At 39.0% G+C, this 18,715-nt stretch overlaps 1 protein-coding gene across 1 annotated transcript in view; it reads left to right on the top strand.

The window, feature by feature from the left end:
- Positions 1-18,715, top strand: part of LOC309601730 (leucine-rich repeat transmembrane neuronal protein 4-like) — a gene marked incomplete at both ends in the record, with an annotated part of 239,610 nt that overhangs the window by 145,679 nt on the left and 75,216 nt on the right. Inside the window, one exon of the mRNA XM_082334894.1 lies at positions 13,008-13,082. Within this exon, the coding sequence (XP_082191020.1) occupies positions 13,008-13,082 (75 nt within the window). The remainder of the gene's footprint in view (positions 1-13,007; positions 13,083-18,715) is intronic.

The raw sequence follows: 18,715 nt of genomic DNA, 5'->3' as shown, positions 1-18,715 counted from the left end.
CCAGTTCTGACTTCTTGCACCTGAGGATCCAATCAGTTATTTCTTGTCTCTTCAAAAGGGGATAAGACCGCAGGCTAAAGTTTAAACACAGCTAAATTAGGACACCCCCCCAAAAAGCATGCTGATGTGTACGAGTATTTCTGGACCTATCTTCCCTCCTCCCACACAGCGGATGGAAGCAGGGGGAAAGGAGGGGGGTGAGGTTTCCAGCTGCCTGCACTGCTCTAATCTCACCATTTGGGGTAATCCACGGGAACGTTGAGTGAGTGAAACAGTTACATTCTGCACGTCGTTTGACCTCAGCTCTGAGTCATTTTTGAACACGACAAATCAAGTGCATCCAGTGGGCAGACAGGGGGAGGGAGTGAGGAGGGCATAGAGGGCAGACGAGATTAATGTTGGTGTTGTCCCATATGACTTTCAGACCTTTATTTTGAATCCCCTTAAGGTGATCAAACTACTCCAGCATAAAAAAGATGAAGATTAAAATGGTTTCTGCTCATTTTGACCTTGTTACTTTTTAAAATATTATAATATAATATAAATAAAAATATTATGTGCTGCAGTGCAGTCTGCTAAACTCTAGTTTTCAGGCTAAATCTGATGATGCTTGAAGGAAAAGATGGATACAAACCCTTCCCCTGGTAAAGGGAGGGAAATTTTAACCTTTGCATGTTACAAGGCATGCAGTTTTAAACTAGGAATCTAAATTGCAACACTTGATAGATAAATATTCTTTTGGGGAAAGCATGGCCTAGTTATGGACTGGGATACTAGGAATAATGTCTACTCAGTTGAAGTACAGACTTAGAACCACCTGACGATGTTGTCAAGTATAGTTATCTTTGTTTCAAACCTTTAGTTACAATAACTTTTTTTAATCAGGGGAGAGTATTTGCTTAATTACAGATCTGATATACTAGGCAGCCAGGAATAATGACATTAATTAAATTTAACCAACAAAGTAATTTAACTAGCATGCCACACCTGTTCTTCACTATTCATTTAATTGTATACTGTACAGGAAAATGTCTGGTCTTACTCATTCTCTCTCATTTTTTAAAATCCCTCTTTGCTAGGATAGCCTCAAACTTATGTCCATATGGCACCATGCAAAGAGAGCTCTAACTCTGCTTGCATGAGGAGGAAAGATTGGGGTTTTTTAGCTTTGAACTTAACTTTTCCTCCCAGATTATGCTATTGTATCATATCGGGCTCTTCACTAACATTTGAAACGCTTTTATATAACCACATAGCATATCCTATGGGGAATCTTTTTAGCCTAGCAGATCCTAGGGACACTACTGTAATATTACTTTAATGCTATTATTAGCAGTTAGTTAGTTAACAGCTAGGAAAATGGAGAGTCCTCTTGTATCCAAGTACTCAAATGTGTGGTATGAGCAACTACATATTTGCTTGCTATCCTTTTAGTTTAGATTTTCATTGTAATGTACATACATACATGTAATGGGTTATATATATATGTATGTATATAAGACAAAGAAGTACTGAAGAGTATATTGTGTGCATTGCAAGTCATGAGTTTCACAGTAAGTGGGAGGATGCTTAATTATGTTCAGGCCTCATAAATCAGTGAGGCCCACCCTGTTTTCAAGCATTAAGCCTTTAGCCTGTGCTCAATCACAAAAACAGAGATTCCTGATGATAGTGTAATCTAAATCCATTACTGTTATGCAGAGACAATATCTCCTCAGCAGATTTGTTTAAAACTGGTAATACATTAAAAGCCTTTATATAATGAGAGGAGTTTAGCACAAAGCTTTTCTGTATATTCTTTACAAAGTGTTTTATTTGTCATACAAGTTCTATAAACAGTGCTGTTTGCAGTGGAAGATCAGAGTTTTGCTAAAGTCTCTTCCAATAGGCAGCACCATAAAATTACAGCTACTGTTCTCCTATAATAGAGCTCATTTATGAATCACTGCAGTGACCAATATAAACAATTGTTGGTTGCTAAGATAAAAGGTGTTTTCTGTAATAAAGATTTTAATATAATATGTGAAGATTAAATATAGTCTGACAGATTGGTAGTATTTTCCTCCATCCTTTCATTTTTTGATAATTTCCTAACCAACCACAGAAATTGTGTGTTATTTCCACTTCAGAAACACCTCTGGCTGCAACCTGCTTTAGGCAATGGAAGACAAAATGAGCCAACAGTAACAAGCAACTGCTGTGATACTGTTATTCCAGACCCAGGTAGATAGTTGACAACAGATAAAGATGTATGTAAAAATAAGCTACTGGAGTTGATTTCCTTTACCCTTTAAAAATAAAAAATGGGGAGCCATACCTGTCCTGGGGCTTAAGTAGTGTAGAACATGCAGGCATTTATATTGCTAAGTGTGGGACCAGACACCTTCTATGGTTCACCCACCATTAACTTATCCCTAAGAGCTTACACTGGAACTAGAGAAATATTTTTTTTAGATGCCCTTGAGTAACAACATCTCAATTACAATGGGAAAAAAGTTCCTAACCTATTCTTTTTTAATTTCTGTCTTAATCGTAGTAACATCTGTTTGCTAGTAGTTCTCAGAATTATGCCATTAACATTCCCTTCTTTGAGACTATCTATCTGGTTATTTACAAATTTGCAAATCTTTAAAATTAGAGATATGTCTTTTTTTGAATTGTTGCTGACAATTATAATTAATTCTCTGTCCAGACTTGTTTGTGCTGCCTGCAGATTGTTCAGTGTTTAGAATTTTTAATGATATTCTTATAAACTAATGGGAATGAATAGGTGTTTAGTTTAATTTTTGCATAGATCAGGAATGCGTTTTCCCCTGTTTCTTGCCCTATCGATTTTTAGCTCAGTAGTAATTATATTCTGTGTTAGTGCCACAAAGTTTGAAACTAGATAGGTACTTTTTCAGTACAATTCCAAATGCATTCAGCCCAAAGTGTTTTTTTCACAGCTAGGAATATTAAACTCATAACATCAGAGTTTGTAATGGAACAATTCAGTGTTAGCTATAGCAACACTGCTTATGCACATTACAAATCTGTAATGTTTGCCACTCATCTGATTAATTCCACAAATACAGTTCAGAGAGTTTTCTGTGAGACTTTTTAAAGAAAGCATATGGATTTTGCTCCTAATTCCATCTGTCTGCATATCCTGCATTTTAAAGGAAGAGTACAACAGTGAGATAATGAATTTGGGTTAGCTTGTCTGTTTTCTCAGTGTTTCTTCACTCTGCCAGGTTTTGTTTCTTTAGACTGTAAACAACGTAGCACCAAAATAGCCTCCTTGCTGGCATCATGCAGTCAAATCTACAGGTGTATTCACATGCTTGTATAGAATCCATCAAAGTCGGGTATTTGAGGAACTCCTATTGTGTTAAAAGTTAAATTGCATTAGCAGCATCCTACCCTCTGCATTTATAAATGACTGCTGTGCGTTGCCCCACAGTTATTTCTGTTCTGATTTCCTATACCAATAATCCCCCATTTCCAGAGTAGCACATGGAATTGTTTCTGCAATTGCTTACCCATTAAATGCACAAGCCTGTGGAGACAACGTTACATTATCAAGATGTGCTAAGTGGAAGAGAGATAACGGGAGTCTATGGAGAGTTTGCCATGCTGTCAAAACAAGTAGCAATCACAGGTTCTATCACTACTGCAGAAACAAACTGAACTGAACACATTTAACAACAGACTTGGAGAAGTGAAATTTCATCCAGAAACTTTCACGGCAAGTCCCTGTGCTCTGGAGTTTCCTTCACCTCCGGAGTCAACAGAGTGACCCCTCTCTTGTTGGGGTCTGTTGACCCTTAGGCCAAGCTTCTTGTAAAGATTTAAGGCAATAAATAACTGTAGTAGAACTGATCTGCTGGGAGTTGTTTATTGGGTAAGAGCCTAAGCTGTCCATTGGGGAGTCAAAGAGTATTTCTCCGAGATGCTCACAGGTGAAGTGCTTACATGCCATAGTCTAACCTCACATAGGAAGGAAGTAACATACAGCAGGAGAAAAGTAACTGGATTTAGCTTGTGTGTGAAGGGCCTGGGGCATGTGTATAGCCCTGCAACTACATGTCATGGCTGAGAGAAGGAATTCTGTCTCTATGTGTGTGTTTTTCTGTTACCAGACAAAAAATATTATTTGTTGGACTGAAGACTTAGGGCGTGTATAAGTTGTAGCCTTTATAGTGCAATGAAGTTTAGGCTGATTCTTAGAGCTGAGACACTCTTTCATGAGCTTGAAAATCAGGAAGCTGAACTAAATCAGATATGATGTATTTGTGACTGAAGATGGGAAGTCTCTTGACACTGCAGAATTAAGAACGGTGTGTTTGACTCAAAGGAGGTGCCATTCCCAAACTACTTTGCCTACTTAATATTTTTATTCTGTGTTTTTGAGATTTCTGTGGGGAACGCTGTAGATCACTAAGCCTCGCTACTTTGAGTATTTACCTGTATGCTCAAATCATACTAATTCCAGCTATCTTGACCTGCAGCTTGACTGTTCTGAACTCTGTCATTCAAACCAGATGCATACGTGCAACCATCCAAGAACTTGGGAAAACAGAAAATCCAAATCTGAATCAGAACTGAGTGACTCTGTCCCATCCCCAGTTCATAATAAGGTTGGGACAGCAGTTCTGTGTTGCTGTTTTGACCTTTCCATTGCTTACAGTATGAGCTCTTGAGTGGGTAGCCATTATATGTGTATGTATTCAGTGTGTATACGTCCTTTTCAAAGTTACTGGGTTGTTTATTTTGTTTCCTTGTCAGAATGATCACAGATAGTGCATCTGTTTGAGTTATAACAGTGAGGGTCAGGACTGATAACAGACTATTTTAAGCTACTCTTAACAACAGCCCGTGACACTGCAAGGTTGCGTGAAAGATAGCAATGGAGGTTTATGGAACTGTGGAGTGACTTATTAACTGACGCTTCTAGCCCGACATGACAAATAAAATTCTATTGCAAAAAGATACTCAATTGTGTCAAGCATCGATTTTTGAAGATGTCTAACAAATGGCTTCTGGGTAAGCACACTATCTTTCTTAATTTGTCTGTCTGATCAGTGAAGTTGAATGGAGAGAGAGCCACCAAATAGAATTGGCGTTTTCTTTCAGTCATTATCTGTGCTTTCTTAATAAAAGACTTGGAAGTCCCACTGATTTAAGTGTATGATATAGACACATGCAAATTTCAGATATATTTATTTCAGTTTCCTGGTAAAATCACTGAAGGACCATGAATCAACTCCAGACATGGCAAAACAGATATTCATCTCAATGGTGTTGTTTTTTTGGTTGGGGTTTTTTGGGGGTTTTTTGGTTTTTTTTTAGTTGGGATATGTTTGGCACACTGTTGCTGATTACCATGTTTTTTCATCTGGCAAACAGCATTTGTTTTGTCCACTCACAGTAATTAACCAGGATGATATGAAAAGGGGAGGGGAGAGTAATTGGAAACTACAATAGCTAAGTTTCTCTTTTGCAAGGCTTGATCCCTGGCTGTGGATCAAAACCAAGAAGGAAGGAAGAGGAGGTACCAAGTAAGCCAAAGAGCATTGCTGCTCCATGAGGTAGATAATGGCTCCCAAGGATCCAGCCTGCCTCCAAGAATATCTTCTTGCTGATGAGTAAGATGAGCAATGCATGATTATTGCTAATACTGTGGCATAGGTCAGCTTCTGGAGTCATGTGATTTTTCACATCTAGTGCTACTTTTGGTAAGATGAGAGCGCTCTCTCAGAACACTTCTTTCCAAGCCAAGTTTTCCTCTGTGTGTTCCTTGCCTCAGTCTACAGCATGAAACTGTAACTCTGCAGGGTATTAGCTTCCCCAGTTTAAATGCTGGATCAGTTGATGGGTGGATCCACCTGCTGCTTTTTGGCAGCAGAAAAATGGCAGTGCCTTTAATATATTTACAGTATTTATACTAAGGAATTATACTTACTTCAGCAGGTAGGGCTATACATGGGAAGGGGGAAGCCTTGCTGCTGTTGGCAGTTTTTAACCCTCTCTTGTGTGGCTACAGGACTACAAAGCATAAGGGTATAACCCCGCTTTTCTGCAAACACAGCTATGTCATCTGTATTGCGCATGATGATACAGATGCAGTCTGTCGGGGATGGAGGAGTGCTTTTATCAGGCATACAGATTTATTTCACAAAGGAAATCATTAGAATTTAAACTTGGAGGCATCTTATCCTACAGAGGTACAAGGCATCTTATCATTAATGCTCAATGTGCAGATAATTCAGGAGTAGTATCGTACTACAGAAACAGGATGCACAAGAATTTTTCATAATAGTTTGGTAGGTGAGAGACTGAGAGAAGTAAGAAGATTAATTACTTCACAGATAGCATTGTGGCACTTGCAGTTCACAATGGTACAAGTGAGGGAGGATATGCAGAAAGACTACACGGTTGAAATTTAGATGTAAAGGCTGGCTTTCTATCATATAGTCACATCTCATTGTTCATTCTTATTGCTGTGCTCAGAGTGTGAGAGGGAATGTAATTCACTGTTCTGAAGAATCTGTATTGTTTGTAACTAGTGGAATGAATTAAAAATGGAGTGTGTCTTACTTTGGCTTTTCATGTTCAAAAAGTACTGTCACAACTTTCTTAATCATGGTGACTTGAAATCTATTTTAAATTTTATTCTCCTCTATGTTCAAGTGTCAGAATAATACTATACACAGGTGTTAGATACTGGGTTAGCATTGACATTTACAATGTTATATTTTATATTCAATATTCTGAATTTCTGATTTGATCTAATGGGCAGAAAGGGATTTGGCGGGAGGAAGATAATATTTTCAGTTGTGACTTATGGCCAAGTTTGTAAACACTCAAGTATCTAGGGCTAAACAAGATAGGTATAAAATTAATTTCTAATGTAGATTAACTGCTTACAGACCTGCTTATGTTTTTCTAGCAATCTGTATTGTTCAGTGCAGCTCAATATGACAATGCATCCTGAGATGTGTCTGAACAGTTGGTCAGCCGTGCAGCATAGTGTAGTACCAAGGGAAGGTACCTGGCATAGGTCTGGGACCAATATTACCACACTGATAGAGCCCTACACCCAAGAGGCTCAGGCTCAGCATGGTGCTTATCTGGCTGGTGTTGCACCAAGTGTAGCTCTAAGTGCCTTTAAAGCCTGACTCATAGTTGAGAGGCTCTGGTTTCCAATCTGCAGTAGCAGAAGTGATCCCCAGCAGTCAGGCAGCCCTCTTCTCTTCTCTGTGGAAGGAGTACCTGAACGTCAGCTCATCAGCTGTCAGCTTGCTATGTGGCATATTAATGTGGCTGGAGATCAGTGTGTTGTACCTGAATGTTTTAATTCATGAGCGTTGGTGGCTGAGGAGACACACCACGCTCAGGTATCTTTCTGGTGAGGGCAGGAACCTGTTGCTACAGAGTGGTGCCAAGGCTCAGTCGACTTGCAGATATGACTCAGTGATCATAGCCATAAATTGACAAGACATGGGCCCCTAAGTGCCTAAAATGTTTTTTACAATGACTTTCGGGAGCTAAAGCCAGTAAGTCCTTTCAGCAGTTTCGTCTGATTTAATGAGATTCTGAGCTAAGGCCATCATTCAAGAAAGTGCTTATGCACATTCTGTTCAAAGAAGCACTTAACTGTATTTTGCTTAATCTGCTGCGTTGCTTTTCCCCATTCTGTTTTATACCTTGCTCTGTGATGGCCAATATTTGAGATCTTTTGTCGCAGAAAAAGCAGCGCATTGAGAATAGTGGTGTGACCTCTGGATGTTAAGAATTATTATAATGGAAGCTATAGAGAAGTTCATGTACTCTGAAACACAGAATTTAGAGAGAGAAAAAAAGTATTGTGAACAATTTCATTGCAAGTTTCATTAGAATGCATCGTAGGCAGGCATTCACGTGCCCTGTTCACATGATCTAGTATTAGCGCTAATCATTCCTTTCCCTTGAAGCAAACCATTTGTCAGATACAGTTATTCACTGCTTGGTTTTTGAAGTTTTTGAGGGTGGTGGAAGGATATGTCAGTTGTGGCATCCTTTTTATGTAAGCTTTTCTTACAGAGAAGTTGCAAAACATTGTAATAGATGAGCAGAAATATGGGCAACTTCAGAGGAACATGAAAATTTACCTTTTCAGTCTTCTAGAATGCCCCAGAACACTGAGGTGAAATCCGTGAACTCCCAAGCATTGTAGAGCCAAATCACCTAAAATTTCTGACTGCCTTCACTTAAATTTTCTTTGCAAGCTACTAATCATGTCCAGCAGCAGCTATGAGAGAAGGTATCACAAAGATGTAAATTAAACCTCTGGGAATTGCAACCAAAAGAGAACTGGCAGCCCTGGGTACCTCGCTTTAAGACAGTGGCAATAACTGGAGTAAGCTTGGTTCTCCTGCATGTAAACACTCTCTCTGTTTAACCTGGTTCATTAGAACTGGAAGCTCTAGCTAATTTCTGCATAGCTTTTCTGTGCAATCAGGGTTCTGTGTGATTGGGGTCAGGACTACAGTCATCTTCAGTTTCTGCTTCAGGCTGTTCATTCTATGAAAAAGTGAAATTATGATGATGGAGGGAAGAGAATTAAAAAGCAAACACCCCCTGCACAAAAAAAAAAAAAAAAAAAAAAAAAAAAAAAAAGAGGAGAAAGTGCTATCTTTAAAAAGCATGAAAACTGGTAAAACCTGAAACTCACTTAAATAACTTACCTTTTCCTCCCTTAACAAACAAACAGAAAGACCAGGTCTCAGTTTTGCTTCAGTGCCAAAAATGAGAGATTTCAGTCTGTGTGGTTAAGCTAAGGTCCTGATTGCAATACTACTGACCATATCCTTTAGAAAGCTGTTGCTGCTGCACCAGCCTCTCTGGAAATCCCATCCCCAAGTCTGTCTAAATAGATCAGTTCAAGATGTTGTAGTTCTTATACAAATGAGTGAATGCCTACTAAAGACATCTAAAAGATTTTGCTTCCCAAAGATTACATCTTGTCTTGAATGTTAACAGCCGATATATTCCTTGGTATTTATATTCATTTCTATTCTTGGCTGACTTTACATAATGTCATGAAGCCTTTTTCTTTTTACGTAAAAGGAGATTACTATGGTTAGCAACAACTGACGCCAGCACAGATAAAATGGCTTAAAATAGTCGATAGAAAGGACGAGAAAGACAGTAGCTTGTATAGAGCATGTAGAAAGTTTCTCTGCATTTTACAACTGGTTTTTAACAGTGGATAATCTGACTTCTCCCCCCCCCCCCCAGGTGTTTTGGCTTAAGATCCTGTGACTTGGGATTTTTTTTTTTTTCCCCAGATTTCCCATTGCTTTCAAGAACTAAGCAAGGGCTCTTACACTGTGAAATGTCTCCATAGTATATTTGAAAAATAGTTTTGATGTGATACAGTCCTTTCCTGTGTGAGACAATTTCACATGGAGATAGGAACAAGAAAGGAAGTTCAAGAGTAGAATTGTTAAATGAACAAACTAATTTTGATGGTTTCTTATCTACCCTTCTGAAGCAGCTTGAAGACACTGTTACTGTCAACAAGATAGTAAGCTCGGTGGTCCACTGCTAAGACCAGAAATGTAAATTGCATGTTCATTCTTGAGAATCCCTTGGTGATATCAGCATATTGGCCTTCAGAACGGTACATATTCTTTTCTCATGCATGCTAGTTAGATTAAATTAGTGCAGGAAAATACAGTCATTCTATGTTCGTATTCTATATATACGTGCCCCTGAAACTCCCTATATAAATTAAGTATGCATTCTCAGTGCTTTTCAAGATCACCAGTGGAATGGCTGGGCAGTCTTGCAGGATCTAACCTTGAAGAACGAGAAGTATTACAGATCCATATATATATTCTCCAATACAGGCTTTAGCTCCACTAAAATGAATAGAATTCTCCATTATTATATTAGCATCACTGGGAGAATTGACACAACCATTTGATGAGATTAAAGCATATATCTGTCAAACTAAAATGAATCCAACTCTTTTGAGATCCCCAACTGAGCATGCTGCCCACAATATCATGTGAAATGTTTCTTGAGTCATGAATTTTGAGGGCTTGTTTACAGGTAACTTCTTGGCTGGAAGAGAAAAGAAGTGCTCCTAAGTTTATATTTCATAGTACTCTTCATGATTTTTAGATGAAAGCTCCTGGATGCTTTCCCTGCTGTTGCATCCATATGAGGGGCAGAGTAAAATGGAGTTGATGATGATTGTAATGTATGTTTGCAGGTACTTTTTTTTTGTTGTAGTGGGGCTGACTTAATAAACTGGAATAATGCCAGAAGGTGCTTCTGTCATGACAGGGGTTTGTAGTCCTGAAGTAGGTATTTATGTTGTAAAATGTAAAGCATTCGTCATTTTGCAGTGATTTTTCTCTATGTGTGCCAACCTGCCTGCTGCAATGAATTAAATTAATGTGTGCCCCACTGAAATGGCTTACAGTATAGTAATTGTCACTGGCAGCACAATGTTGTTTTTAAGTTGTTATTATGCAGGCACAATCCTATATGTCATACAAAATTGATATGCTGCATTATGTATACTGCCTTCAAATTAACTTGGTATAATATTTGTCTTGTTAAGAACCAGCTATTCTGTTGATGTCATAAACAAATGCATCTCCTCAATTTTCCTTATTCAAAAGAGGAAAAAACCCCACCCCACCCCAAGAGCTGAGGTCAGATTTAATTTAGAACAAATACCTGTACTTTAATTATTAGCATTGGTCCAGGACATTGCAGAGTAGGTCCTAATAATTAAGAGAGAATGAATTAAAAATTAGTAAAAAGAAATATGGTAGGACATAGTAGGCTTTTTTTCCGTACAAGTAATAAATCTTCCTTGAATAATCTGAAAGAGGAGAATAATTAGCTTAGCCAAGTACTGCACTTGGTTCACCAAGCCTTTTGTGGTAGTTTGCATACTGTGTTGCAGTCTGCGAGGCTTCCTTTTAGGCTTGCTTTCTATCATATAAACAGGTTCAAGAGGGCTTAGCGAAATGGATGATGATTTATTGTTGAGTCATGTACTGTTTTGTTATAGTCTTTGTGTCTGTTTGCTCTTTTAATGAATATTGAGTTATGAGAAAGCATAGATCTCTAATGTATGCTGGGTAAATGGTGTTTTGGTGTAGGAGTCTGATCCAAAACCCACTGAAATCAGACCATCTCTATCTGCTAGTGTCAGTAAGCTTTGCATCAGGCTGGGCTGCAATGAGAATTGAGCCTTGAAAATTTAAATTTCAGGCACAAATTCCTCCTCTCAATACCTTTTCTGTTTTTCCTGGAGATCATTCCAGCTAAGATGCTTTCTTCATCCTGACCATTCCCAATTACCTATGTTAGATAATTTACAGATTCATTTACATTGCAGCACTTTTTCTCTAAGTAAGATGGCGTGCAAGGGCTACAGGTTATAGTGAGATCTGAAACAGTGAGATGGTTTACAAGCCTCACATGGCTCTTTTTCATTAACTTTGCTCATTTACAGTGAGACTTTTATGTGTTTCTTCTTGGTGATAATACTGAAAATGATGGAGTAAAAGAGAGTCCTGTGTTTAATCAAGAGAGCAGCTCATTCTAACTCACTAAAAGATTTAAGGCTAAGAAATATGGCTGAAGAAAGATTTCTGCTTTCTCTCACTTAAAGAAAGCGACAACAGCAACGAACCAAAAACCAATGAGAACTACAGGCTCTGCATACTGAAAAGGTGTGTCACTGCAGCATCAGGACAGCAGGTACTAACCAGCGTCCTGTTATCACCAAGACAGTATGTGGCGGATGCCACTTTTTATGTCAACCCATTACAAAATCATTAACTGGCCTCTATGCATTTTACAAATATTTTGCTTCCAATTAGTTTTGTTGCTGCAAGGCCCACATTATTATATCTGTTAAATGAACTCCAGGGTCAGAGGAGTGGATATTGGGGTTTTTTTTCAGTTTCAGGTTTTCCATTTCCTTGCAACAGAGGATCAGATCCTGTTGTTTGATTCTTTTACCGGATCCAATTATACATAAGCAATGAAAAGGCTTCTTCACTGGGTAGTTTTGCTTCTTTGGCACCTTTTATTTTTTATTTTAGTGGCAGTGTTTGCATCAGCAAGAGGGGGTAGCTGGGACTTGCTGTAATTTGATTAATTCCCACTGAATAAGGTAATTTCTGTGGGATTGTTCTAGTGGTATAATGTAAAGACTGAACACCTGTAAGTGGCTGTAGTATGGAAGACTGAACACAGGCTTGGACTAACAAATGAGTCCTCTGAAACATCTTTTGCCACAACAGATGGGTATGGTATGGCACAGTTGGATGGCACTAGATAAGCTGTTGATTCCAGTACAGAATATACTTCCTACAAGAAAAGATCTGCTACAGTTATGAATCACCTGCAAACCACAGATCATTTTAGTGATCAAATCTAGTATCAAATAAGTTACTTTATTTCCTTTCTGTCTAGTAACTCTTCTTCATTTATTCAAATGTTTAGAAAATACATAACCATGATATTCACTGCAGCAGTGAATTCCAGATGTTTATAGTGCTCTTTGCCAAAAATTCCAGATTGCAGGTTTAATTATATATAATTATATATAATTATATTGTTTCAAGAGAGGTATGTTAGAGAGTTCTTAAAATGATCAAAAACGACAACTTTTAAGATAAAGCTATGACTTTTTACATTATGTCTGTGAGACATTTTAATAACATTCATTTTATCTTTTATGTTTCCATATAACTTTACACACCTGCAATACGGTGTGTGTTTTAGTGATAGTCAAACCTTTCTGATATTAAAGCCACTTGTGATCTGGTAGCTATTATAGCTGTTAATAGAATCAGTTACTCAAAGCAACAGTCATCTGTGTCGTCAGTGGGGTTGAATTAACAAACTGAGCAGGGGCAATTCCTGTTGGTTTTTAGCAAAGCTAACATCACTTAATGCAGGGCAGAATCTGGTTTAGCATTTAGAGTAGAGGAACCTCTGTGTTGCAGGCTCTGTCAGGCAGTGGTGAGATTTTACACAAAGGCTTTGAACTCTCTGCTCCAGCTTTTCTTCATCCGGCAAAGGTGAGCAGTCATCTCAAAATTTAGCAAATTACTAATGAATGTGCAAAATGTTTAAGCTTATTTTTCTGGATACAGGACAGAGTTCTTTTGCAGCTTTGTTGTCTTGGAAAAGTTTTGAAGCTTACAGCATAGTTCAGTACCTCTAAGAAGATTTTCCTTCCTTAGCTGAAATGTTACATCATCCTGACTGGTTCTTTTGGAACTGATGAAAATAACGGTATGGTCTTTAGTTAGAACAAAGCTTAAGCTTTCAGAACATAGTTTTGACACAATGTATACTTGATGAAAGTTTTGATTGCTAAAAAATTGGCAATGTTGTTCAATGAAAGATGTGATTTTTAAATGCAGGCTCTGCAGTTTTCTTTATGCTGAGCAAATTAAACTGTAGCTGTTATATTCCTTATCTTAATTTACAACAGATACAGTATTCAACGATGGAATACACAAAATGAAAAAATACTATGACAATAATTAAATCATTTTTGCTTTGTCTTTAAAATATACGATCAAATGCAAAATACAAAGCCAGTTTCAGATCTGTTGTATGTTCACTGTAAAAAGTTAAGCTGTCTTTCTGTACCTGTCATCTATTGTATAGAACCGAAGCACAACCCTTCCTTCTTCCAACCTTTGGACTGGAATACTAAATTAAGGCCTGTGTAAACACACTGATGAGTAGGGCCACCATAGGTAATCTCATCTACATGAGAATAAATGCTATGACATGCTAATTGGTTTGTAAGATGAAAACTTGAGCATTTGTGGACAAGGATCAACTGTTGTGTCCTCTACCCCAGTACAAGAGTGTTCTGATGGCTTGGGCTTCTGAGACTCCTCCTTTTGCATCTCCTAGTAGCATGGAAAGCAAATTGCCTTCAGCAAGAATTTTGAATGTTGGCAATTTGAAGGTCTATATTTTTGTATAGAATATATTCTTTCAAATTGGATAGTTAGGCATGGAAAAACTTTTACTAGTAAATTTTCTGAGGCTTTTTCCTTCTGATTTAGTAGAGCGTAGCCCTAAATATGTAGCTCTTCATGGCAAATGAATTTTGATATGCACAGTGCCATTCAGTGTACAGAAAGCTTGTTGTTATTGCTTTTGGCATTCTTTGGGAATTGCTGTTTGTTTTGATGTGGAGAATTCTGGCAAATTGTTTGTATCATCTCCAGGTGTTGGATTTTTTTAAACTAAATAAAAATGAAATCTTTGCCACAGAGCACCTTTCAGCTGTGGAACTGTATGTGAGATAAGTGTCGTTATTCCTAATTAATGTATTGAGAACAACATGAAGTGGCTTGTCTGTGATTGTTCATTAAGTCACTGGCAAAAGCTTGGAATAAAATCAAGAAATCTTGAATTTGCATCTGTTGCCCTTCCAACAGCTTGTTCTTTTTATTTATTTCTTTATTTTTAAAGGTGTCTGTTCCCAGCATCTCTGAAAATCAGTTCACTTTCAGTTTAGTGGTACTGACACTGCTATTGTTGGCATCTGAGTACCTAAGATAATACGCTTGTAAATAAATGTTTGCATACTTTAGGAGTTAAATCTGCATAAGTTACCAGCGGGGATCAAAGATGTGCTGTTTCTTGAGCAGATGTGTTGAGGAGTTCTTCCCTTCATTTCAAATTATAGGAAAGCAGGGTCTTGCACCATTTTAATTCCAGTTCAGGGGAATGCTTTTGTTATAGCAGCGAACAAATTGGAAAATCTTTTGGCAGCTCACATATTTTCATGTGCCAAGAATTATTTCCCTAGAATATATAACTGTACTTTTAATGTTTACTGGATTTATTTGGAGAAACAAGTGGAATAGTATGATCTGGGATAGAAAGTGTCTACTTGGCTACCTGTAAAATTGTACTAGTTACAGATAGCCAGTGTAATCTAGCATTGAAATGTCTTTAGCAGTGAAGTACTTCTATAGAAGAGTAAAAGAATTAAGTGAGGAGTGAGGAAACATACAGCTTACTTAGATCAGAACAGTATTTATATCTGTACTTTATAGCTGAAAAGATGAGACAGCCTGTATTTAAGTGACCATAGAATCTTGATATCCCTATGTGTATGTGCAGCGTACAGTGCCTGCAAGCCTACTATAAGCCTTTTTTCCATAAGTCAAACAAGCAGCTCAGTCTGTTGAAGTCATGTGTATGTGGGATAAAGTGACAATTATAAGGAGGACAGCACCAGTATAGGCTGGTGAAACGGAGACTAGAGTGGAAGGCAGTGGAGCTGGGTTCATTCTTGTGCTGGTAGTCCACTTTATGACTCTGTGAAAGAGTATGTTATCCCCTCCATTTGGGAACAGTTTAAAAAAGTGCCTTGAGATCTACTGAGCTGTATTAGAGTTAAGGTATTATTGTCATCTTGGCTTATCAAGTAGCTAAAAGACTAATGTTAATAAATAGCTTTAATTTTACTGCAAACTGTAAATCTCATATCAAGTGAAGTGCTTTGTATGCCACAGTTCTGTCTCACAGTGCACTGGCTTGACTTCACTTACATGATTTCAAAAACAAAATTACTCATTCTCAGTACTTGCTCCTGAGTCTGTTCATATATATATACACACACACACACTCCCTGTATATATGCATATATATAAAAACTGTATTTCCATAGGCTGTAACACGGCAAAAAGGAAACTTGCCATCACTAGAAGTCACAGATCAATAGATTCATTCAATAGCAATAATTATTGAAATCATAAGCATGGTGGATACCTTTCAGCTGCAAACAGTTTTGAAGTGACATCTTGGCAGTCTTTTCTGTTTTCAAAAAGCAAGAAACCAGTGTAGAATTAAGATCATTATTACGATCTGTAGTCCATGTAACATAGATCGCTTTTGTGGTGTGCTCTCTAATGATGGCTTTTTAAAATGGTTATAGAAATTTAAAATATTTTCTGCATGCAAAGATGGGGTACATATAACCATCTGAAATTAGTTTGGGTGCTTTCAATTGACAGCGATCCCTCAGTTCATACACACATCATAGGAAGGGGTTCATCAGAGCAGCTGTCAGTCCCTGGTCTGTGTGGGACTGAGAAATTTGAACTACAGCTGCATTAGAGCAATGCAGCACCGCTTAGAGCTAAAAACATTGATTTTTTGAGATATGCAGCTTTGTAGACAAAAAGCAATGTTTTAGGAAGCAGACCTTTTGGTTTTTTTTTTTCTATAAGTACAGTCATAGAATCATAGAAGCGTTAAGGTTGGAAAAGACCCTTAAGATCATCGAGTCCAACCGTTAACCTAGCACTGCCAAGTCCACCGCTAAACCATGTCCTTGAGCACCACGTCTACCCTTCTTTTAAATACCTCCAGGGATGGGGACTCAACCACTAACCTGGGCAGCCTGTGCCAGTGCCTGACTGCCCTTTCAGTGAAGAAGTTTTTCCTAATATCCAACCTAAACCTCCCCTGGCGCAGCTTGAGGCCGTTTCCTCTCGTCCTATCGCTCGTTACTAGGGAGAAGAGACCGACCCCCACCTCACTACAACCAAGGTAGTTGTAGAGAGCAATAAGGTCTCCCCTCAGCCTCCTCTTCTCCAGGCTAAACAACCCCAGCTCCCTCAGCCGCTCCTCATAAGACTTGTGCTCCAGACCCTTCACCAGCTTCCTTGCCCTTCTCTGGACACGCTCCAGCACCTCGATGTCCTTGTAGTGAGGGGACCAAAACTGAACACAGTACTCGAGGTGCGGCCTCACCAGTGCCGAGTACAGGGGCACTATCACCTCCCTGGTCCTGCTGGCCACACTATTCCTGATACAGGCCAGGATGCCATTGGCCCTCTTGGCCACCTGAGCACACTGCTGGCTCATGTTCAGGCGGCTGTCAACCAACACCCCCAGGTCCTTTTCTGCCAGGCAGCTCTCCAGCCACTCTTCCCCCAGCCTGTAGCGTTGCATGGGGTTGTTGTGACCCAAGTGCAGGACCCGGCCCTTAGCCTTGCTGAACCTCATGCAGTTGGCCCTGGCCCAACGATCCAGCCTGTCCAGGTCCCTCTGCAGGGCCTTCCTACCCTCCAGCAGATCGACACTTCCACCCAACTTGGTGTCATCTGCAAACTTACTGAGGGTGCACTCCATCCCCTCATCCAGATCATCAATGAAGATGTTGAACAGAACCAGCCCCAGTACTGAGCCCTGGGGAACACCACTCGTGACCGGCTGCCAACTGGATTTGACTCCATTCACCACCACTCTCTGGGCTCGGTCGTCCAGCCAGTTTTTAACCCAGCACAGAGTGCACTTATCCAAGCCGTGAAAAGTCAAAAGCCCCCTTCTCCCTTCCCCCTGTTTTGCCCAGTTTTATTCATGAGCACTCTAACATTAAATATTTGCTCTTTCGTGTATGCAATCTTGAAGACCATTGCAATGAAGATGTTTGAATATTTTCTATCATCTTCTCTACTGAAGTAGAGGCCAAACTAGATCTGCTCATTTAAGAACACTTGAAAATGTTCATAACTGGAAAGATAGGTTGAATGACTGAGAATACTGCCCAAAAAGCCTTGCAAACTTCACAGGGAACATACTGTTAGTCATTGCTTTGTTCTGACAAAATACGTTCAAAGCTACACAGCCCTTGACTGTGTTAGAGGGGAAAAAGTGAGACACTGAAAAAGTACTGAGATAACTGAGTGTTTCCTTGAATGCAGTAGGACTGGAGCCTGGGGTTAAAGTTGAGCAAGTTATGAGGCCTGTTGCTTTACACAAATGAATGTTTCATGGGTTTGATTTTTTTTCTCTTGTATAGCCAGATTATGATAGTGTTTAGCAATCTAAAAGGAGCTGTTTGTTTAATGGGTCGCTGGGATGTATCTCAAGGCTCAGAAAGCACTTTGAAACCTTTAGGTAAAAGGAAGTATATGTTAATTGTTAATTAGTGGATGTACAGTTCTACACAGATTTTATTATTGGTGTATGATCAGGAGTAAGCAACACTCCTTGCTTTCATGATCAGTCTGAAACCAGAAGAGGCGCTAAAGGTCGACAATGTTTGAGCAGTAAAATCAGACTTTTCTTGTTGTTTTCTTATGCAGATGTTGTGGTGCTTTGGAGCCCCGATCTCAAGGGGGTAGACAGACATTCAGTTCAAGACAGTCCCATGTATGGAAAGAGCTTGCAGCTCCTCATCATTAGTATTATTGTACTATTTTGCTAATTTATCTTTGGGTTTATGCTTAGCAGCAGCACTTATTTTAATAGAGTTAGATTATGAATTACTCTGTGGAGAAGTTCTCAGCAGTGTGGATTTTAAAAGGAGGCAGGAAGGAAGAAAGAGAGAGCAGGGAAAAAATAGAATAGAAATTTCCCTCTGTCCTTTTCCAGCTGACTGGGAACAGGTTGAAAGTAGCCCCAAGGCATGATATAGCATCTATTAATTCTGCGCTCTACGCATGGCTAATGATCCACTGTATGGATTAATTTTCTTTGGTTTCAGCAGCTTAGTTCTGAGCATTAGAATGATGGATTTGTCTTGATCCTGAAGGCTTCCATTTGAAAGTCAAAACTTCTTGTGGAAGAACGCTTAACCCTGTTAGCTCCTGCAGTAAGCTTCCTGCCACCCAAAAGGTAGGCAAGCAGGCAGAGGGGCTCAGAAGGTTGTAAGCCCACATAGATC

The sequence above is a fragment of the Platalea leucorodia genome, assembly GCF_965183815.1.
Source record: "Platalea leucorodia genome assembly, chromosome: W".
Classification (NCBI taxonomy): Eukaryota; Metazoa; Chordata; class Aves; order Pelecaniformes; family Threskiornithidae; genus Platalea; species Platalea leucorodia.
The sequence above is the reverse complement of the archived record's forward strand: the minus strand, read 5'-3'. Positions and strand labels throughout refer to the sequence as shown.